The 19,831-nt window shown below is 37.5% G+C and overlaps 3 protein-coding genes across 5 annotated transcripts in view; 1 reads left to right on the top strand and 2 right to left on the bottom strand.

Moving 5' to 3' along the window:
• The window catches only part of il11ra (interleukin 11 receptor subunit alpha), a 33,273-nt gene extending 26,197 nt beyond the window's left edge, over nucleotides 1-7,076 (bottom strand). The window contains exon 1 of one of the 2 annotated variants that reach the window (XM_086097132.1): nucleotides 6,933-7,076. The gene's annotated coding sequence lies outside the window, so the exon portion shown is untranslated. The remainder of the gene's footprint in view (nucleotides 1-6,932) is intronic. The other variant, XM_086097133.1, reaches the window with a different exon arrangement.
• A 2,743-nt stretch (nucleotides 7,077-9,819) lies between these two features.
• Nucleotides 9,820-12,137, top strand: LOC147161838 (cystatin-M). The gene is made up of 5 exons (XM_086097185.1): nucleotides 9,820-9,933; nucleotides 10,008-10,241; nucleotides 11,412-11,563; nucleotides 11,644-11,745; nucleotides 11,917-12,137. Exons 2-5 carry the CDS (start codon nucleotides 10,154-10,156, stop codon nucleotides 12,019-12,021), a joined length of 447 nt encoding a protein of 148 aa, XP_085953311.1. The 5' UTR covers nucleotides 9,820-9,933; nucleotides 10,008-10,153; the 3' UTR covers nucleotides 12,022-12,137.
• Nucleotides 11,792-18,973, bottom strand: rassf6 (Ras association domain family member 6). 2 transcript variants are annotated; one of them, XM_086097183.1, is made up of 11 exons: nucleotides 18,826-18,973; nucleotides 16,820-16,896; nucleotides 16,636-16,714; nucleotides 15,931-16,082; nucleotides 15,655-15,749; nucleotides 15,165-15,361; nucleotides 14,804-14,905; nucleotides 13,761-13,812; nucleotides 13,484-13,602; nucleotides 13,186-13,283; nucleotides 11,792-12,970 (listed from the first exon to the last, which is right to left on the bottom strand). In XM_086097183.1, the coding sequence occupies exons 2-11, from the start codon at nucleotides 16,888-16,890 to the stop codon at nucleotides 12,895-12,897; spliced, it is 1,041 nt and encodes a 346-aa protein (XP_085953309.1). In that variant the 5' UTR covers nucleotides 16,891-16,896; nucleotides 18,826-18,973; the 3' UTR covers nucleotides 11,792-12,894. The 2 variants fall into 2 exon arrangements, with proteins under 2 accessions (XP_085953309.1, XP_085953310.1); XM_086097184.1 differs by lacking the exon at nucleotides 18,826-18,973 and adding an exon at nucleotides 17,077-17,713.
• Between the last annotated feature and the right edge of the window lie 858 nt (nucleotides 18,974-19,831).

Consider the following 19,831-nt stretch of genomic DNA (forward strand, 5'->3'; position numbering starts at 1 on the left):
CAAAGAAGCACGAGAAACAGCCGTTTTGGAACTTTTTTGGCCATCCGGTGAAGCATTGAGCAACGTTGTTGGACGAATTAAAATGTAATATTTGCCGCTGTCTCTCCCATTTCGTCATTTATTTTAATCTTGAAAACAGGGTCCTTGAATTGAGCCGAATCATTGCCCTTTGGATCATAACCTGATCGAATCTTGGGATGGCGAGAGATTCCCACCCACTGGTATCGAGACAAAATAGATGCTTTTGTTCATAGAGAGTCCCGCTTGTTAAGCTGTTAACCAGGTCCAATTAGTCATGTAACATCAACCCTGTCTTGGCCTCATTGCATTAGCTTCCCATTAACTCCATTATCCTATTTAAGAATCTTACCATAACCTCTGTTTACACAAGATATACACATGGTAAAAACATTGGTTTCGGTCACTCATTTACACGGAAATGAAAACTTTCACTTGAATCGATTGCAACGAGACTGTTTAGGTTGCTATGGAAGACATTTCGCCTCTCATCCTCACAAGCTCCATCAGTGGTTTTGGAAACCTAAGTATTTATCTTCCAAATTAAAGGATAATACAACTAGAACAATCCGGTTGCAAATCAAATTGATGCCCAGAGAATACAATGGCCTGAATGTATGACAATATTCACAGGCACCAGGCTCAAAGCAGATGTTAAAACTGGCATTAATATCCAAGCTATTAAGTACTTCTTTCTCTGTTTTATCTTCAACAGATGTGATGAGGAAGACTTTAGCAAATTGGTAAGCTATTGCATATCACCACAACTTTACAGTTAGAAATGATTTGGTTAGGGTTTACAGTACGAGTCAAACTCTACAATTGGGTCAGGCATAAGTTCACAGCAAAGCTCATATCCACGAATACTTGCAAACGTCGCAAATTTGTTTTTGTTTTTGTCAGAGTTTGTAAAAAGACGCATTACTTGGCGCAAATACATTTACAGTTGTTCAAAATGTTATCCTTTTCCCAAATTTGCAACCTTGTGCGAACCCTGACGAAAACCTTAAATTCCCTTCATTCGCAAGCATTTGTCCACTCAGTATGATACCAGTTTATAAAGCGCACACAACAAACGTTATCCGTCTAGACTGTCTGATTTAGATGAAGGGACTGATATGAGTCTGATTTTCAGTGTACCACCATGATATAAATGTTGTTGACGTTGAGACACGTGCATGTGTGTGCATGCGTCTATGCCTTGAAAAGAACGAATAGTCGTATTGAAGAATTCCATGTTAGATTACTGACTACGCTGCCACTTTGGTGACGACATATGACATGTTTAACTAAAACCATGAACAAATATGGATTTGAATGATCTTATCATGCCTCTCATACTTACAGTATCTTCCATTCTCACAAACATTCTCCTCGGAAAAGCTTCTGGTAGATGTAAAGCAAACTAGATTATTTCAGTGTGTTTAGTTGCCTGTTCCGGACAAATGTCACACTGATTAGAAGTCATTTCCATGTAAGTGATGACATTAGAGAAAGTGCGTTTAGGTGTCGCTAAGAGCTGGCACACTCAGAATCCAGTCCATGTCCCTTTATACTTTGTATAACTGTGCTCACTCTCTGGACAGTAAACAGAAGTAAAAAGAGAAAATGGTAGACTGCCAAATAACAAAAGTTAGCACGCAACATTCAATAGATAAAACAAAATAGTTTAAACTCCAATGTGACAAATTACTGGGCCCCGATAAGACATACTGCTGAGGTTCAGCTCCAACGACGTATAAATTCCAAATACAATCAAATTCCACATAATCAAAAGCACGAGAGCAAACAGTTCTATTGTGTCACACAAAGCATGCACGGCATCTCCCGGTTTATCGCGACTACGGCAGGTAAGAGTGCTTTTACGCAAAAAGCAACACAACTTTTGTTGTAGTGTGATCACAATCTGAAAGAAATCACTTGAGCAGTTTTAACTTCATTTCCATTAGTTTCTGTCATGTACCTGCCAAATCTGATATCATCATCACGCTCCATAACGGATCCTTTAACCTCCTTTTAAAACACTGACGTTCCACAAAAACAACAAACACAGCATGAGTGGGCAGCCAGGAGGAATAAAAAGCAGAGAGAGCCAATAAAATCATGAAAAGGCAACGATAGAGGAGGAAGAAAAAAAAAAACTTGAATTTGTGTCAAAGGTTACAATAAAATTTTACTGAAAAGGTGAAGCTGGTTCATACGCATCTTCAATAGACATTCCATCAGACTTACGTCAGCACATACGTGCGCTCACATGCACGCGCAAACAACAAGCACAAAAAACACTGACAAATTCAACTTTAAACCACCAGGTCAAACTGCATGTAAGAACCATTGAAAGGTTTACAAAAAAAATATATCATGGTAGGTTAAACATCTGGTTGTTTTTCTCAAAGGCAGATCTTTCTCAGAAATACGTTTTGCTCCATCATAGCGCACACTCTCAAAATTGAAACTGACAAGTCTATCAATTATTAACGAGGAGTCCAAAATAGTCACCTTGCTGCAAAAGAAACACATCTTAAATTTGGCCACACAAAAGCTCGTGGAACTACTCTATACAATATATTGTTTTGTCTTTTAGTTCAGGCAATATCACTATAAACTGCACTGTGAACAGAGATTTCCAATACGCTCTAATTTCCATCAGAGGTAAAGCATTCAAATATAACTAACTTTGAAACTGATTAAAAAAAAGTTGACCTTCTGCTTTAACGGAATGCTAAAAAATAGATCATAGGGAAAGACATAAACACTTATTGGATTAACTAATTTAGAATGATGTCAAATGTGTGGAATTGATTGTGAATAATTAATGTATGAGAAAAAATTTAAATGTGACAAACAATATGTGAACGAAGATAATAAAACAATTTAATATCACAATTTTGCTATTATCGTTACATCCCTAATCCCAACAAATCCAATGGTCATGTCATTACTTGTACAGTGATGCGTGGTGGTAATATCTTTGATTTGGAATGTTACACCTCGGCATGTGCGTCACCTTTTTCGAAGCAATCAAGCCACAGTTTCACATATGTCTGACCAACATCTGACAACATCTCGAGAATCACGGAAGCACAAGCGTTTCTGCCGCTTCTTCAAATGTTAGGACTAATGTCATCCCATTTTTTCATACATCCGCTTGGTTATGATACAATTGAAAGTGGTCCGCACCAAACTCATCCACTTGCCCGTGCGATTCAGCCATTTATTTTCTGGAATCTGGCATCCCGTGCGATAGCGCAACTTTATTGAGTGTTTTCTTGAGTAGGCGTCACCGCAAGCTTTCATCATAAGCATTTATTACGGGGTTTTTTGTGCTTATTTGTGTTGTGTGGCTATGCAATACGTTACAACGGAGTAAAAGAACGTTCAAAGTGCCAGCCTTTGAATAAAGAAGAAAATACACATACAATAGAATTCAAGAAATAACTCATAGCAAAGTACAAGGCGGAGGCTTACCCTTTATCTATTTCATTAATAGTGGCACAATGTTTCATTACAATTACTTCACATTGAGTTCAGTATGATAAGCTATAGTTAAGTCTACAAAATATTTGTTTTTGTTTAATAGTTTTAGATGCCTGTAACAGATTAGTTTGATTTAAATTATTTCCTATGGGAAATATTGCTTCAGTTTTTGTCCAATTTAGTTTTAGTCTGACTTTTTGGGCTGGATAATTAAAAAATTAAAAAAGCTGAGGCTCCACTGTACATTTTCCATGCAGGTAAAACTTTTATTTTAAAGCAAAATGTCACGGGCATTATCACAACAATATCGCTATTTTTATTGGTCGTCTGAGCTTAAAGGAAGCCACAACTCTAAGCCACAAGACCAGGCTCCACTTTAGTGGCTTCACTATGTGGCTTGGAGCAGTAAGAACTGTAATTAATATTGGGAACCAAGGTCAGACTAGAATGGGGCCAGCCACTTACTTATGTAGTACATAATATTAAATTTGATAAGATTATTTTGTTGCAAAGTACTGCCTAAAACACACTGAGCTCTGCTTTTGGTGAGTATGAGTGGGGGGATAGACTACATGAAAAGAAGCAGAGTGGAGAAGAAATGCCCCATTGTAGGCCCCCTCAAAGTTGGTTCAATATCAAAAGCTGGCTCTCTCTGCCTCTCTCGTACAAACACACACACATACCAAGAAAAGTATGGCCTCAGAGTCAGAGCTGGCAAGCAGTGCTCAAGTTCTTGGAACAGCTTTCACTCTAATTTTGAATTGATTACCGAGGGCCCACATGTGTGCGACGAGTGAAATCTAAGTGCAGAGAGCAGAATATGAAGAGTTTGGAGTACTGGGTATACATGTGATTACGTGTTTATAAGTGTGTTCAGGACCTCTGGGTCTGTACGCATGTGCTATATGTATATTGTGCATGCATGTGTCTGTGAGGAGGTCCATATGGAGCCAGTATGTGTACACACATACAGTATATGTCTATGTATGTTTTGGCCAGTGCTGGAGAAGAGATTGGGCTGCCAGTAAGAGCTGTCTGCAGGCTATCAAGGGAAGCTGAAGAAACTAAAACCAGAACCTCTCTCAAATGCAATTCAGTGTCCAAGGAAAGTTTAGCTGTGAGAAAAATAACTTAGCGAAGCCAAAAAATATTGTTTTGTGCTTCAGTAGAAGATGTTGGCTCACTTTAAGGCAAGTTATTGCTTTCTGAGCATGAATATTGAAAAAGCGTCAGAGCTGACATGAACGGGACTGCATTAACCATGTAAAACTTAAAAACATATGTACAATGGAACCTCTATAGTTGGACATCCCTGAAGTTGCAAAAATCCAAAATTTCAAGGAAAAATCGAAAGAAAAGTTACTCAAATATCCAGAGGCCAGCCAGCTTCAAGTATGACGCCAAAAGAGACCTCTGCATATCTCAAATACAAATATATTTTGTTAAACTTTGCATGAATTAAGTACACAGTGTTTTGCTTTTTTTTTTAGGAGTAGAATAAAGGTGAAAAAGCTTAACAACCAGAAATAGATGCAAGATTTGTTTTTTTATGTTTTTGCTGTTGCTTGTCTGCACATTATGGCTACGTTGATAATAATAATGTTAATAAAATGAAAAAGAATGAAATGGTATGTTATGTTGAGACTTGAGAGTGGCCCATGTTTAGTGTTTTTGTGAAGCGACAAGCAGTAATCTCTTGCAGGTCTGTGACCGTGAGGACCAATTTGATTGATATACCTTTATTTTGACAGCGATGAACTTCTTTATAAACTTTTATGATAGTTCAGAATGTTTAAAAAGTGATCTACACAAAGTTTGTGTGAGGTGACTTGCTCTCACAGCAGTTACTTCCCTCTCCGCTTCACTAGTTATCAAAGTGGAAATTGAGAACACATTTAATTGTTTGTACATGAGTAAATTTCTTGCACACTAGTATGACGGTTACAAATGAGGTAATAGATTTACCAAGGAACACATAAATTCAATTTTCAACATTTCCTATGAACTGATAAGGCCAACCACTTGAAATGGATCGTGTTCAACCTTGGAGGTTCCATTGTAACACAAATTTATATATGGTACTTGTTGATGTAAAAAAAAAAAAAAAAAAGAGTGAGCTTTTCCTTACACTATTTCAAAAAGCTTGCCCTAAAATCCCAATTAAACTACATTTTCACCTATCAATAGACAAATGACTTATTTGGGATGGATGAATTTCAAGAGGAGCAGCTAAACAAAAAACATTCTCAACTAATCTCCGTGGATTTTTACTTTGACAGAAAAACAGTATGTGTAATCAAGAGATTTTCTGCTTATATAAGGGTATCAAATTTAGTTTCCTTCCAAAAATGGACCAAGGAGAGATTACGGCACAATTGAGAAACCTCTCCTGATTAGGTCAGAAAGGTGGCGAGTGAAAATGGCAGCGTTACCACAGTAGTTAGAACCGTTAGAATTTATCAAACTTATCATGCACTTGCCAGTCATTGGTCAACAGCAAAAACACAACAAATGGTCCTCCCTAAAGCTCTTTCCATTGATAAGCCATCTTCTGCCTACCAAGATAAAGCCAGGCCGATTTAAAACACCCCAAAAGAAAGGAGATGCCTTCCAAATCTGACAAATTGCCGTTTTCACCACTCTTACTTGTCTCTTAAAGAACTTCAACACCATATTTTAAGCGGAAGAAGAGCGACATCTCCTTTCATGAAAGTATCCTTTGCACAACGTGTCCTTTCTAATTGGAGTGACATTCAAGAGGGGGGCACAAATTGCTGCTTATTTTAAGCTAAATACCTTTACTCTACTACTCCCGAGACGCCCCCAGGTTTGGTCTCTCGACTGGGTCTGTTTGCATTCCTGCTGGGCTCTATTTAAAGCCTTGATCACTTCACTGGCTCTAGGAATGCACATCTGTAGTCCCGAGACCGCTGTCTCCAACTCTATTTTCTCTCCAGGGGCAATCACTACATGGGAACAGGTATGATGTTGTTTATCATTTTGGGATGGGTGAGGGGGTGGGGGGGGGGGGGGGGGGGTCCGTTTGAAGATCTTACCACCACACAAAATAAACAAAAACCGAAATGCAGACAACAAAAATAAACAACACATGTCTGGAAAAATAATCACAAACACTGGCAATAAACAATTGTTATTTGGACACCTAAATCAGACCATATTCAAAAAGTCAGCTAGAACAAAAATAACAATCATGTCAAACATGTTCAGGTTTGTCAACAGCATAAAAAAAAGGTGCACGCACATGATAGTAGTATGACACATTCCCACGGGGACAAACATTGGAGTAATTTCCCTCCTGTCCCTAAAGAGTGAGCAGGATAAACTTTCTGCCAGCCGCACGCGCAGCTACCCCGCTTGCTAAATTCCCTCCTCCACCCTCCCGCTTCATTTGAACGCTTCAAAATGAACTAACTTACCTTGCAAAAATCTCCCCCCCGAGTCAAGCAGTCATTATTAGTTTGTCGTCCATGTTTGGAACTTTCGGTAGGTGTTCTTCGGCTTCCCGGAGAGACGAGAGGTGAGCTAGCGGCGCGAGACAGCAACCGAGTTGGACGTGGAGGGTGAGGAGGGGAGGAGGAAGGGAAAGAAGGCCAGTCACGATAGGAGAGACCTCATTGGGTGAACGAGATGTCGATCATTACGTAGGTGGGCGGGGCGTGACTGTAAAGCGATTATATTGAGTCTGGGAAAAACAACACACTGAGGACTTGAGTGAGCACAGTTTTGAGGAGACATTGCCCTTGAAACACAACAACAAACAGGATCGTGTTTTGGTCAAAATGTCAACAATTGACAGTTTATACTTTATTTCTGTTTATTTTAAATTCAAGCGCAACATCAGGGATGTTGTTCATATTGCCCACTAATTGAATACACATGTACAGTCCATATACAAACATGTTTACTGTATCGTCCAAATTTATTTTTGATCAGTCATCAATCAAACTCCATTTGTTTTAGGGGGTATCAAAAGTAGATAAAGCTTTCAGTTGTTGGCACAAATGCATTGCATCATTTAAAATAGATCTGTTACATGAGTCGATGTCTATTTGAGGATCCAAGCTTGTTTCTCTTACCGGCACAGGACGCTGATTTATTTCTATATTTATCTGTTACAGAATGTGAGAACAACATTGCATTAAAACCATTAATGGCTCCTGCTAATTCATAAAAACAATTAAGTTAATGTCAGTAATGTCGTTTTGTCGAACACTACAACCTTGTTTGTTTATACCTCATATGTCGGTTAAAAAAACAAAAACATCAGCTCTCAAGCTAATGCACTCGAAACGACTCAAACTGTGACCTGAAAATTACACAATAATTAACTATTTCATCGGGAAAATGGAGCACAGTTTAAAGTTATAGGAAAAGTCAAACTATTTGCATGAATATCATTTACTTACTTACTTACTTACTTACTTACTTACTTACTTACTTACTTACTTACTTACTTACTTACTTACTTACTTACTTACTTACTTACTTACTTACTTACTTACTTACTTACTTACTTACTTACTTACTTACCTTATCGTGTGTAACCTTGAAAACAGTGATACAAGTGCTGTTTTATGTGTGTAAGGTTCGTTTACTCTAACCTTTGCATTGATTAGGAGCATTCAAGTTTGAGCTAATAGGTCAATTTTGGATGAGTCACATTCTCTCTCATTAGAGACAATTAGGCAGTGAACAAGACACATTAAAAGACAAATGACAACTTGTCTGTTTATAGAATATTTCAATTTCAATTGTAATTGTTGAATTCCACTCAATTCCAAGAAAATGGTTGTAGCTAAATGTGCGGTGCTTTGAAGTTTGATCTAATAGTTTAATTGTACATGAGTCACAGTCTGTCTCATGAGAAACAATTGATTGTAATGAAAAAAGGCCATCAAAAGACAAATGACCACTTGTCTGTTATATTATTGCCATTCAAATTCAAAGGAGGATGTGAAAAATAGTATTCACAAGACCTGTTGCGCTATCTATTGTTTGTTTTTACGTTTTATGGGTCCACAGCTTGGGCTTGTTCACAATCACAATCATTGGGTTAATTTTAGCCTAGTCACTTCTAGTACTACTTCTCTCCTTAGTATGTACGTTTGTTTTTTTTTTGTTTTTTTTTTACATTTGTCTCCCAAAAGAACACCACTGAGTAACCTTTGGTTTAAATGATCTGGAATCATTCATTTCAACTTTCTATAGCTATTGAACTGTTAACATTAGGCTACTTGAACTTGACTATAGAGGACAACCGTTGAATGTATGTTGCGCCCTCTGCAGGAATTTCTGTCTCATTACTTAAATGTTTGGAAAAATACTGCCTGGACAAAAGTAGTTACACGTGCACATTGTAAAAGTGTGAACTAATGCCAGTTTTTGAAAAATGTCAGTTAAGTACTGATATGACTAATATGTAACATAATTTAAGTAGAGTGTAGAGCAGATTGCAGTTATCCAATGAACAGCTTTCTTTAAAAAAAAAAATGTTTATACAACAACACATCTGCCTTTATCAGTTTCATTCATGGCAATGCTGACGTTTGTGTATTTAATCTCACCATTTGAATGGTTGAGACCATCTATTATGATGACAAAATGACAGTGTTGATGCATGCTGTGACAGCACATACTATATGAAACGTTCATGGGGGGTTGGGGGAACAAAGTGAAAATAAATGCACCCATCCTTAGAAACATTTACATCCATTAAACAGATTAAACAAAGGTCCTGAGACACACATCTTAATGAATCAATCACCGGTTATGATTGACTAATTACACCCACCTAAATCACAACTCGTCTAATCTTATCGTGACATAATGGACAATCGTATGATTAGGGAAGCTCCTTTTCTGCTCCCTTTGCACAAAGCACACACGTAAAGCTATGTTTAAATAAGTTTATTGTGGAAGAACCTGAAACACCTGACCTCAACCCCTGCACTAAATGAACACATTTAGCATACACTGGCACATACCAGCTCCTTTTATCTATCATCAAATGCACCCCTGTTCTCTCTTGTGGATGAATGGACACAATTTTCTACAAGACACACTCAACATCTTGTAGAAAGTCTTCCCTAAGCAGTGAAAGATGTGAAAACTACAAATTAACCTCATATGATCTTCTATTTATCACTTGTAATCCTCATGTTGATACTTTTGTCCATTTAGTGCATTACCCAAAAGCATAACACACACGCACTGACGGGTTCTAAAGACGCACTGATGACCAGTTAATCCCTGCTTACATGGCGTCATTGCCAGTCAGTGGGTGGGTCGCCACTGACTTGTGAAACATACCAGGCATGAAGTTCTGCAAAGTCACCACCATTTACAAACAACACACTCCTCTCCCTCACTGTCGCTCCAGCACCCGGAGAGTGAAGTCACACTTTCACGCCCCAAAAGGCAAGTTGCTCACTTTTTGGCACTATTACTTTGTTTATTACTTAAATGATATATATTACTGCTCTTTTCTCCAGGTGGACTCACATAACATTTTATTGAAAAATATCGGTTTGGCATCAGGACAGTTCGGCCTATAAAGCGGTTCAACCTCACCTGCTCAGCAACGATCATCGTTTGGATTTTTTCACCAGCATCTTTCTCAACAAGACAACCAGTAAAGATGAATCTCCCTCTTTCAGTGTTTCTATGTCTCTCAGTGGTTCAGATGTGCGTGGGGGATCAGCCTTTGGAGGAAGTCATTGTATCAAGTAAGTCAAATGCATAATAAAGTCAACGTTGGGACAAAACAGGACTAATAAAAATCTAAACATTTGATAGCTACCTTTTCAAAACCATTTTCTCCCCTAATTCGTTAATGGCTTGGTCTATAATCAACAGCAATAGTAATGCTGATATCTTTTGTCAACTTTGCCATCAATAAATAAAACAAACTATGATATAAACAAGTTTACTTGTCATGTTTTTGTTAATGTGCGCCATACTTCATAGTATATGTACAGCACAGTATACGCCTTACAAACGCACTCAACTTGTATATGCCCGTATAAGTATGACACAATGGTGAAATGCCGTCTGGCTCAGTGTTATGACTCAGAGGCTTTGGCTTTGTCGGAGAAAATCGTCATTGCTGAGCTGCTATTTCTGTTGGCTGAGTGGAGTTGGGGTTGGGAGTCACTTAGGAATAATAATAATCAGAGCTAAAGTGGACACCAAATGTGGTGAACGACTAAAGAACAATCAGTATATTTGGATAGATTGCCTGGCTGTTAAAATAGTACGATATAGTGACTGCCTAACCTACTTGTTAAGCTTTTTGTAGAACATTTTGTAAATTGTTTGCACACTTACTGAATGCTACAGCTGCATTTACCATCAGAAAAAGTATTATTTAGAGCTCCTTATGCTTATTTGCAAGTTATTTCCATCTCAATCTTAACTGCCTCCTGATTTTCCATCATTCATCTTTACAGAACTGCTCCGGTCCTGCCTGGAACATTTGACAAGGCATGGGAGGAAAAAGCTACCGCTAAGTGGTGGCAGGCCTAATTTTCCGCATTGATTTAGAAAGTAGGAATTAGACAGATTGCGACACAACGGAGGAAGGGATGGTAGTATAGATACAATCCCTAAACTATGGTATTACTCTAGCCTTCATTAAAATAGAAGAAAAATAACATGTTTTCATTTGTTTAAAAACTAAATGAAGTGAATGCTACTGCCACATGTTTGGATCTATTCTCTGGAAAATGTAAGATCTACAATCAGAGTTGGCAGCCATTTCGATTTGTATTTGGTAGCTTAAAATCAACTTTACGGTTTTAGTGGTTTTACAGTTTTTGAAGTACTTGAGCCCCTGTCTGGAAACAGACTGCACACCATCTAAAGCTTTTCTCTGAATTGTTTTTATCACCCCACAGGAAAAGCACCTCTATTAGGTGGCTGGGTTGACAAGAGTCCAGAGTCGCAGGAGGTTCAGGTGGCGGCTCAGCACGCCGTGGACACGTTCAACACTCATTCAAGAGCCAAAAAGTTGTTCAAACTGACGTCCATCACATCTGCACAGATTCAGGTTGGATTGCGTGAAGGAAGCTTTATACAGTATACTTTTTCTGCTCTTTGAAACTGTGCATTCGCCATGCTACTCTATAGGTGACCAACAGCATCAACTACAGGATCGATGCGGTACTGCGAAAAACCAAATGTCTCAAGGGTGAAAATCACGACTTGAACAGCTGCAATCTTGAGAAAAAGGTACATTTCATTCATTCATTCATTCTGTATGTGATACAATAGAAAATCCATAGCAATCATGTTTTATTTTTCTAAATTGTTGATATAGAAAATAATAATACAAATAGCATCTAAAATATAAAACCATGAAGTAAGACAAGATCTCCCGTTTTGTTGTTTTCTCCTGTGCAGCAACTCAAGTGCTACATTGAGGTTATGTTCAACCCCCGCAACAACAAACATGAGCTGCTGATGAAGCCCAAGTGCAAGAAAACAGAAGCCAACATTCAAGCTTAATCGTTAGGCTTTTTTTTCTTTCTTTCTTATATTTTCGTACGACTGAAAGTGTTGCATGTGTAATGAGCAACTTACTATGACACAACAGACCAATAAAATGTTTGCTTTATAATGAATGAAGTCTCAATTGTTTTACTTTTTATAAATGCAAAAAAATATTTTACATAGAACTCTTATGTAAACCTTTCTGGAAGTAATTCAAATTTTTTTTTTTTAACTTTAGCTCATACTGAGAGTGCTCTGATGAGATTTAAATAAGATTTCAAATGCACGGAATTATGAGTAGTAAACATTTCCCAAACACTTAAACGCACACTTACACTTAATATAGTGTTGTCGTTTTTTACTTTGGACTTGTGCTTCATTCCAAATGAATATTCATTAAATCATGTAAGTCAATCTTTTGAGCTTACAGCAGTTTGCCATCAACCTCATGCACCACTTTAAGGTGACATTAATTGCAGACAGAAGGAAAAACAGTATACACCAGGGGTGTCCAACTCCGGTCCTTGCGGGCCACTGTCCTGCATGTTTGAGATGTTTCCCTCCTCCAACTGATTCAAATGATCTTCCACATCTGAATATAGGGGTTACTTTTTAACAGCTACACAACAAAATAATAACAATTATTGTTCCATTCATGACATTTTGGATACATTTGACTCCTTGGTCCAGTGGAATTTTTGTTTTTGTCATTTTGTATAGACACACAAGGTGGCAGTCTCTCTCTCTCTCTCCTGTTTCTGTTTGCATTACACTATATTCATATATTGGTAGCAGTTCTATTTCCCCTTTACCTAATTTGTTGCAATCCAGCTATCTGTTTTGTTGTTGTTTTTGTTCAATGTGTTCTCCGTCTGTTGCGTCTTGTTGTTAGACACTGGTCTCAATGTGAGGTGAAATCTTGTTGCTCAGCACACGGGAGAGGACCCTGTGATGGTTATGGTACCTATAAGAAATATGCACACACACACACGCACGCACGCACACACAGACACACACATTAATTGGACTATTGTTGAAAATGACTTACTGATTTGGAAATCTGTTTGAATGCAATAGAAAATGATGTGAACTTTGTTCACACAGACTTTATTTTCTTTTTAATAAGCATGTTGTCAAAACTCGAGAAGAGAATGCAACTGTAAAATATATGATACTAACTTGCTAATAACCACTTGTATCTCCCTGTTCTCCTCTTCTCTCAAATTCAGTAGAACCTGCTCCAAGATGGGAAGCTCCAAGTTCAGATATTGGGCCACCTGGCAGATGAGATTGGCAAAAAAAAAAAAAGTTGTCAAATTCATGCAATTTTATGCAGCATTGCACTTTAGTCAAATGTAGCTGGTGAATTCAAATAATTTTAGAAGTGTTATGTTGTTATCGGGGGTCTCAATCTCAATGCTTTATGTATCACTTAAGGATTTGCTAGTACGATAGGATGAAGATGAGGGGCACTCACATCATTGCTGACTTCCTCTTCATCCATGTCCATCAAAAATATCTTCATGGTGTCATCAGAGGGCCCCTGTAAGATACGTTCCCACAGCGGCTGGTCTCTGTTGCTCATCTTCCTCTTTTCTACGTAAAACAACATTAAATTACACAAGCCACTGAAATGTATTATAATGTGAACTTTTCAACTTTAGTTTACAACACAACATCTGTGCAGTATAACAAACAAACAAACAAACAAACAAACAAACAAACAAACAAACAAACAAACAAACAAACCTTACCACCACTCTGGTGAACACAGTATAGTGCAAACTCCTGGGGGTCATTCTCTATCTGTGAGGGAGGAATTAAAAACTCTGTAAGTTATATAAAATACTCATGTACAAATTGTCAACTATAGTCCATAAAAATGCAATGAAAATGCAGTGACAAATATATATATATATATATATATATATTTGGGGACAATAATATATTCTATGCAGCCCCAGTAGTCTAAATATGGCATTCTGGGTATCTCATTCACTGGCATTGACGGCTATAGATGTAAAAAATTAATTTGAACTATTTTTATTAGCAAATTTTTTTCTCCCAGTTTTGTTAACAAGAGTTTGAAAACCTATAATTTTTTTTATTGTATTAGAACAGATATAAAAATTGGGAACTAGTGAAGTCATGCGATTAATTACGATTTTTTAAATAATATTTTCTTAAAAAAAAAAGATTATTAAAAAAATTTCATAAATTAGGGGCATCAGCCGATTAAAATTTGTAATCCTAATTAATCGCATTACTTCACTAGATAACTCACGATTAATCACAAATTATACATCTGTTCTAAATGTACCCCAAATTTTTCTTCTTGTAGGTTTTTATACTCTTGTTAACAAAAATGGATTAAAAAAAATAAATAGAAATAGTTCAAATGAATTTTTGACATCCATAGTCGTCAATGGCAGCGAATGAGTTTTAATATTGCGTTAGTGGAACATGAGTTAAGCATTTTGTCACTTGCTGTCGACTGAAGACGACATCAATGTTACTCAGGTTTCAGGTAAGAGGTGAGCTGTGATCGATCCTTGCCTGAGCCCTGAGCAACATTGATGTGATTTTCAGTCGATAGCAAGTAGCAAAATGTCTGCCCCCTAAAATGAACAAAAATGACTGGATTTGGCTTCATAACTTATATTCCACAAATGTAATATTAATTAGAATGTCATGTTCAGACTACTGAGTTCACATATAACATATTATTGTCAAGAAATGTTGAAGGTTGACTTCCACTTTAACTGCGGATGAATGTTGATATCATTGCTCACCTCACCTTGAATTTGTTTAGTAGCTGTTCAATGACTTTGTTTGTGGTCATGCTACTATTAATGCGGACTTTGGTCGCAGTGCCAAAGGAAGGAGTGAAGATGGATGTCTGTGGAAACAGTAAGACATTGATGAGCAATGGTTACCGACAAAAAGACAAAAACCCATTAGAAAACTCTATGTATCAAATTATAAACAATTGGAGGCAATGGGACACTGTGTAGTTGTACCCAACCAGCATTTCCAGTTATCTTTGTAAAAGCAGAATTTCTTATTTTAGCTCTAGTAGGCTATTGATATGTATACGTTACTGTCCCTACAATTTTGTGGCCCGTGCGAGAATGCACAGAACCTTACTACAGTCATACCTTATAGTTATAGAAGTGTCCATTGATAGAAAAGCGGTGCTGTCGCTCTCTCTCTCTTTGTGCGGCTGACTTGCCCCGGCGACTTCTCCTTTTGACCAGCGATGCATCACTCATGCAGCGGAACAGGTTCGACTCAGATTCCAGCTCGTAGCTCTTCTGCCTCAGAGGACGCAGTGTTGTGGTCTCATAAACAGCCCCTTTGTGATGTACAAAGTATGAAAACAATCATAAATGAATATCATCACTAATCCTTTATCGCTGGTTTTGTCTGTTTCTCACTGAAATATTTGTAAACATTGCCTTTTTTAACTTTTATTCATGAATAATTATATATTATAAAAAAATTAATTCAATACAATTATTTGGATGCAAAATATTTATTTTTTATGAAAGCCTGCTATTTAACTAGAGTTTTACCGTACTCCATTTTGAAACCATACTAAAAGCAGTATAAAACATATTCCTATGAAAGTGCCCAAAAGTAGTAAACCTGGTAGAGGATTTTTGATGACAGTTTCATTTGCTGTACCAGCCATCTCATCTATCTGGTGCAGGTCGACATACTCGCCCCATCGTGACATACCCCTGCAAAGACACAAGCGTGCAAATTTAATTGAACAAGCAATGTGGTACCGTGAAGAAATAGCAGTGGCAAAAGTGGCCTTACTGTACCATAAGTCTACAAAAAGCAACAGGGCTCTTGCAACTTTGACCTATTGATGCTTTAATTTTTATTTTATTTTTTAAGTCTAAAATTGAAATCAACCTCCTGTTTCCAAGTGGGCTGATTGGGTCAGATGACATCAGGGAAGCAGATGGAATCATCTGTTTCTCATCCTGTATTTTCAGCCGAATGGGTCTTCGGACTCCCCAGCAGATATTTAGGAAGCCTTCTACGACAACTTCCCCATCATCACGCTGAATTAGGATCAAATCAACAAACAATCGCATCAGGAATTATTTTAAAGACAAAGGCCCAAACACAAATGATTAAATTGGTCATTGTATTTGATATATTAACGTGTAAAAAAAAAAAAAGACATACAAATTGTAATCCATTTTCTAAAGCACTTAGTCACAGATAGGATCATTTGTTTTGGTGAGAGGAGAGGAAGACTTTGACTGGTTCAGCCAATCCAATCGCAGGCCACATATTCAAACCATTCACACACGTATTTACACCAATAGACAATTCATGCTTTTTCTCAGAATGTGGCTGGGAAACCTTGGCTGACCGCATCAAACCCATGCAAGCATGATGAGAATATGCAAATTTCTCTCAGGAAGGCTAGAGCCCAGCAGCTCAGAACCGTGACTAAATGCGCCAACCACTCTTCCGCTGAGCTTCACTAAAGAAATCCAATACAAGATAACATTGCTTGATTTTGTTTAAACTGATGAGATAATGAGATAAAAATACATAAATGAAAACATCAGATGTGCATATAGTGTGTAACGTGATGATTGCTACCTGGAAGTAACTGAGATGTAGTTGAGTTTGGTCTTTGAGGAAGCAGTTGTAGGTGTTTATCAACGAGAGAAACTCTGCTCTAAGATCAATAGCGATAGATAACAAAACAAAGCATTTAAGATTCAATCAAACAGTGGGATGATGAACGGATTCCTGCATCATTGTGAGTGTTAGTGTTACTCACCTGGACAGAGTCCTCCCTTCTCCTGCCTGGATCAGTGGAAGAAGACCTGCCCCATTCATTTCTGATATCATCAACGACTGCAGAAAGACACAAAGACAATCAGATGGAGGGTGCGAGCAGGCAAAAGCAAAGCCAGCATGTGATGAGAAAAAGAAATAAAAATGCCGTGGACATGTGTTTGTCATTGCTGCACACGATTCTAAAAATAGATGCAGAGAAATGATCAATTCACACACAATAACTGCATTTAATCTTACGTTTAACTTCACGATCCTTTCTTCGATTTCTGTCTGAGCCTCTTCTTTCTTCTCTGTTTTTTCCCAGTCTCTCTCTCTCTCCCTCTGTAGTTTTTGTGTTATATTTATCCCCTTCTCTCTCTGCTCCAACCGTCACTCTCTTATGCTCTTCAAGAGAGTTAATAACAGTACTCCACCCAGCAACCAGTGATGACAGTCTGCACAGTTTATTCTTCAGCCAGAAACAGTGAATCGCTCTGCATCCATTCCTTTATTTTTCTTTCTCCCAATTCCTCAGTTTCCACGAGTGACACCACAGCAGAACTTACCCACTTGCTTCTCTGCAAGCGCTGTCTCAGCATGTTTGCTGCTAAGAAACATCCCAGGTATTTAGTAGTTGTCACCAGTAAACCACAGCTCCCCCCCCATCTAACCGACATCTTCACAATGTGCATTTCACGCAAGAAAGAACAACATTTAAAGGCACATTGTTTGCTATTAGTAGAGACGTTGAAACTATTTTTTTTTTATGTCTTGAAAAAGGCTAGAGGAAAGATTTCTAAAGATAGAAATACATAGTCAGACATTTACTTGTGTACATTTGTGATACAATCTTTTATCATGAGTTAATTCAATGAGAGAGAGAGAGAGAGAGAGAGAGAGAGAGAGAGAGAGAGAGAGAGAGAGAGAGAGAGACTTAATTAAAAAAGCAGATATACAGTAGTAGTATGTTGCCACACTGAGGACTACGGAGGACAAAAGTAACAAAATACGCCCCTTAGTTATTTCTACTATAGAGTACATTAAACAATTTTTTGGTGCTGCGCATTGAAATTGAGTTCCCTATTGTGTCAGCAGGGGGAGTAAGAGTAGTTCAATACTAGAATACTCAGGCTCGAGCAAAAAAAAAAGAAAAGAAGTAAGGTTTTTGGTAGATCCTATTTTACACCTTTATAATAAGAATTTATACAGAATGTAAGCATGTTAATTGTATTATATATTTTTGAAGCTGCCCTTCCCCCACAACTCTTAATATGAGAGTGAACTTGATCTTCTGTCAAGTCTTAACATGTAGCTTCTAAGGCCTGGAGCAAATAAATCACACCCATGATGTTCCTACCTTCATTGTGTGTATATACGTGTGAATGTGTGTCACAAGCATGTCAGAAGTGTGTGCAAAACAAGTAATCAAAAGCATGTAGACCAACGTTGTTCTTTAGGCAACACAGTGTTTGTGTGTGCCACAAACATAAATGTAAATTTTGTTTTCATTGGCAGGTATAATTCATTCTAAATAACCTACTGGAACTACCCAGAAAAAAGATTTTTGAATTGGCCATCATAGCTTGTGCGCAGTTATTGGCTGCAGTATTTTACACAATAAAAAAAAAAAGGTGTTTATTGTGAAGGCTCATGTACCCGGTACGAAAGAAAGCATAAGGTAGATGATGGTGACACACCCAGTTTCTTTGTACTGCCTTCCTCTATGTTGTTCACCTCTCAAATTTCTCTTACAATTGAGTAATATTAATATCAGGTGCTTACTTATTTTTTTTATAAATAAAAATGTAAATAAACTGCACGTCTGAGACTGAATGTCAGAATCTCAGCTGTTTTATTTAAAAGTTGAACAGATCATAAACCGAAACAAAGAAATGCGTATTTATGCATTTTAAAATGAAAAGTTGGTGGCACCATTTTTATTAGCTCTACTCTTGACCATACTTTGTATTAAGGCAAAACAGGGTATGATATAAAGATCAGTCCTACCTGACTAGCAATTCAATCTTCCAATGTTTGAATATGACTTTTTTCATGTTTGACGTCTTCCACTGTGAGTGTGTTCACGCATGTGTGTGCGTGTGTGTGTTGATAGGTCCAGAGTTCAGCATACGAAGAGCTCAGGTATCAAAATGCAGCAGCTGGTAAATCATTGTAGGAGGAGGAAGGGAAGAAAGGTAGGGCATAAGGTAGGACATGACTGACACCAAATCCGACTTGCCTTTTGTGCCAAAAGTGGGCTGTGTGTGTGTGTGCATGCGTGAGAGAGAGTGATATGCAAACATAAATACAGGTTTAAAAAAAACAAAAAGGAAAAAAAAGCTCCTCTCTAATTTATTGCGTCAAAAATTGACACCTTTGTATTTTGCACAATACTCTACAGCAGGGGTGGGCACATTCGGTCCTCGAGGGCCGGAGTCCTGCAGGTTTTGGATGTTTTCCTTCTCCAACAGTCAACAAGCACTGCATAAGCCTGATAACGATCCTGTTTATTGGAATCAACTGCATTGGAGCAGGGAAGCATCCAAAACCTGCAGGTCTTTGCCCTCGAGGACCGAGTTTGCCCACCACTGCTATACAGTGTATTATTCCATACTTATTTATTTATTTATTTGCAGGATAACATGTTTTGTACCATATCCTCCTATTGAACACAGCATGCTCTTTTATTTGTAAAAACGGTAAATTATTTTATTTATTTGTTTGTATTCAAAGGTGTCAAATTACATCAAATATAAAATGTGCATAGCAAAACAATTTACATAACATTTAAATTTAAAAGAAATTAATGTATTACTTCCGACGTTTTTAATATGTATTATATGCAGTATTATAATAATGACACACTTCCTGTATATGCTAAAGCTCACGTCTGCCTCCTTACCACTCTGAAAAGGTGAACTTTGAAGCAATACAAAAAAATTGATATAATCAGTTAAGGTGTTAATCTGATAATTAGAAGATGTTTGAGTCATAAATGGTCAAATAAAAAGGC

This window comes from Leptonotus elevatus, chromosome 15 (assembly GCF_054856555.1).
Source record: "Leptonotus elevatus isolate MCC_2025b chromosome 15, RoL_Lele_1.0, whole genome shotgun sequence".
In the NCBI taxonomy this organism is placed as follows: Eukaryota; Metazoa; Chordata; class Actinopteri; order Syngnathiformes; family Syngnathidae; genus Leptonotus; species Leptonotus elevatus.

Coding starts and splice junctions, on each gene's coding strand:
- LOC147161838 (XM_086097185.1), top strand. CDS start 10,154: ATGAATCTCCCTCTTTCAGTGTTTCTATGTCTCTCAGTGGTTCAGATG. Junction 10,242..11,411: donor GGAGGAAGTCATTGTATCAA/GTAAGTCAAATG, acceptor ATCACCCCACAG/GAAAAGCACCTCTATTAGGT. Junction 11,564..11,643: donor TCACATCTGCACAGATTCAG/GTTGGATTGCGT, acceptor GCTACTCTATAG/GTGACCAACAGCATCAACTA.
- rassf6 (XM_086097183.1), bottom strand. CDS start 16,890: ATGATATCAGAAATGAATGGGGCAGGTCTTCTTCCACTGATCCAGGCA. Junction 15,362..15,654: donor CATCAAAAATCCTCTACCAG/GTTTACTACTTT, acceptor TACATCACAAAG/GGGCTGTTTATGAGACCACA. Junction 13,813..14,803: donor AGCTACTAAACAAATTCAAG/GTGAGGTGAGCA, acceptor CCTCCCTCACAG/ATAGAGAATGACCCCCAGGA.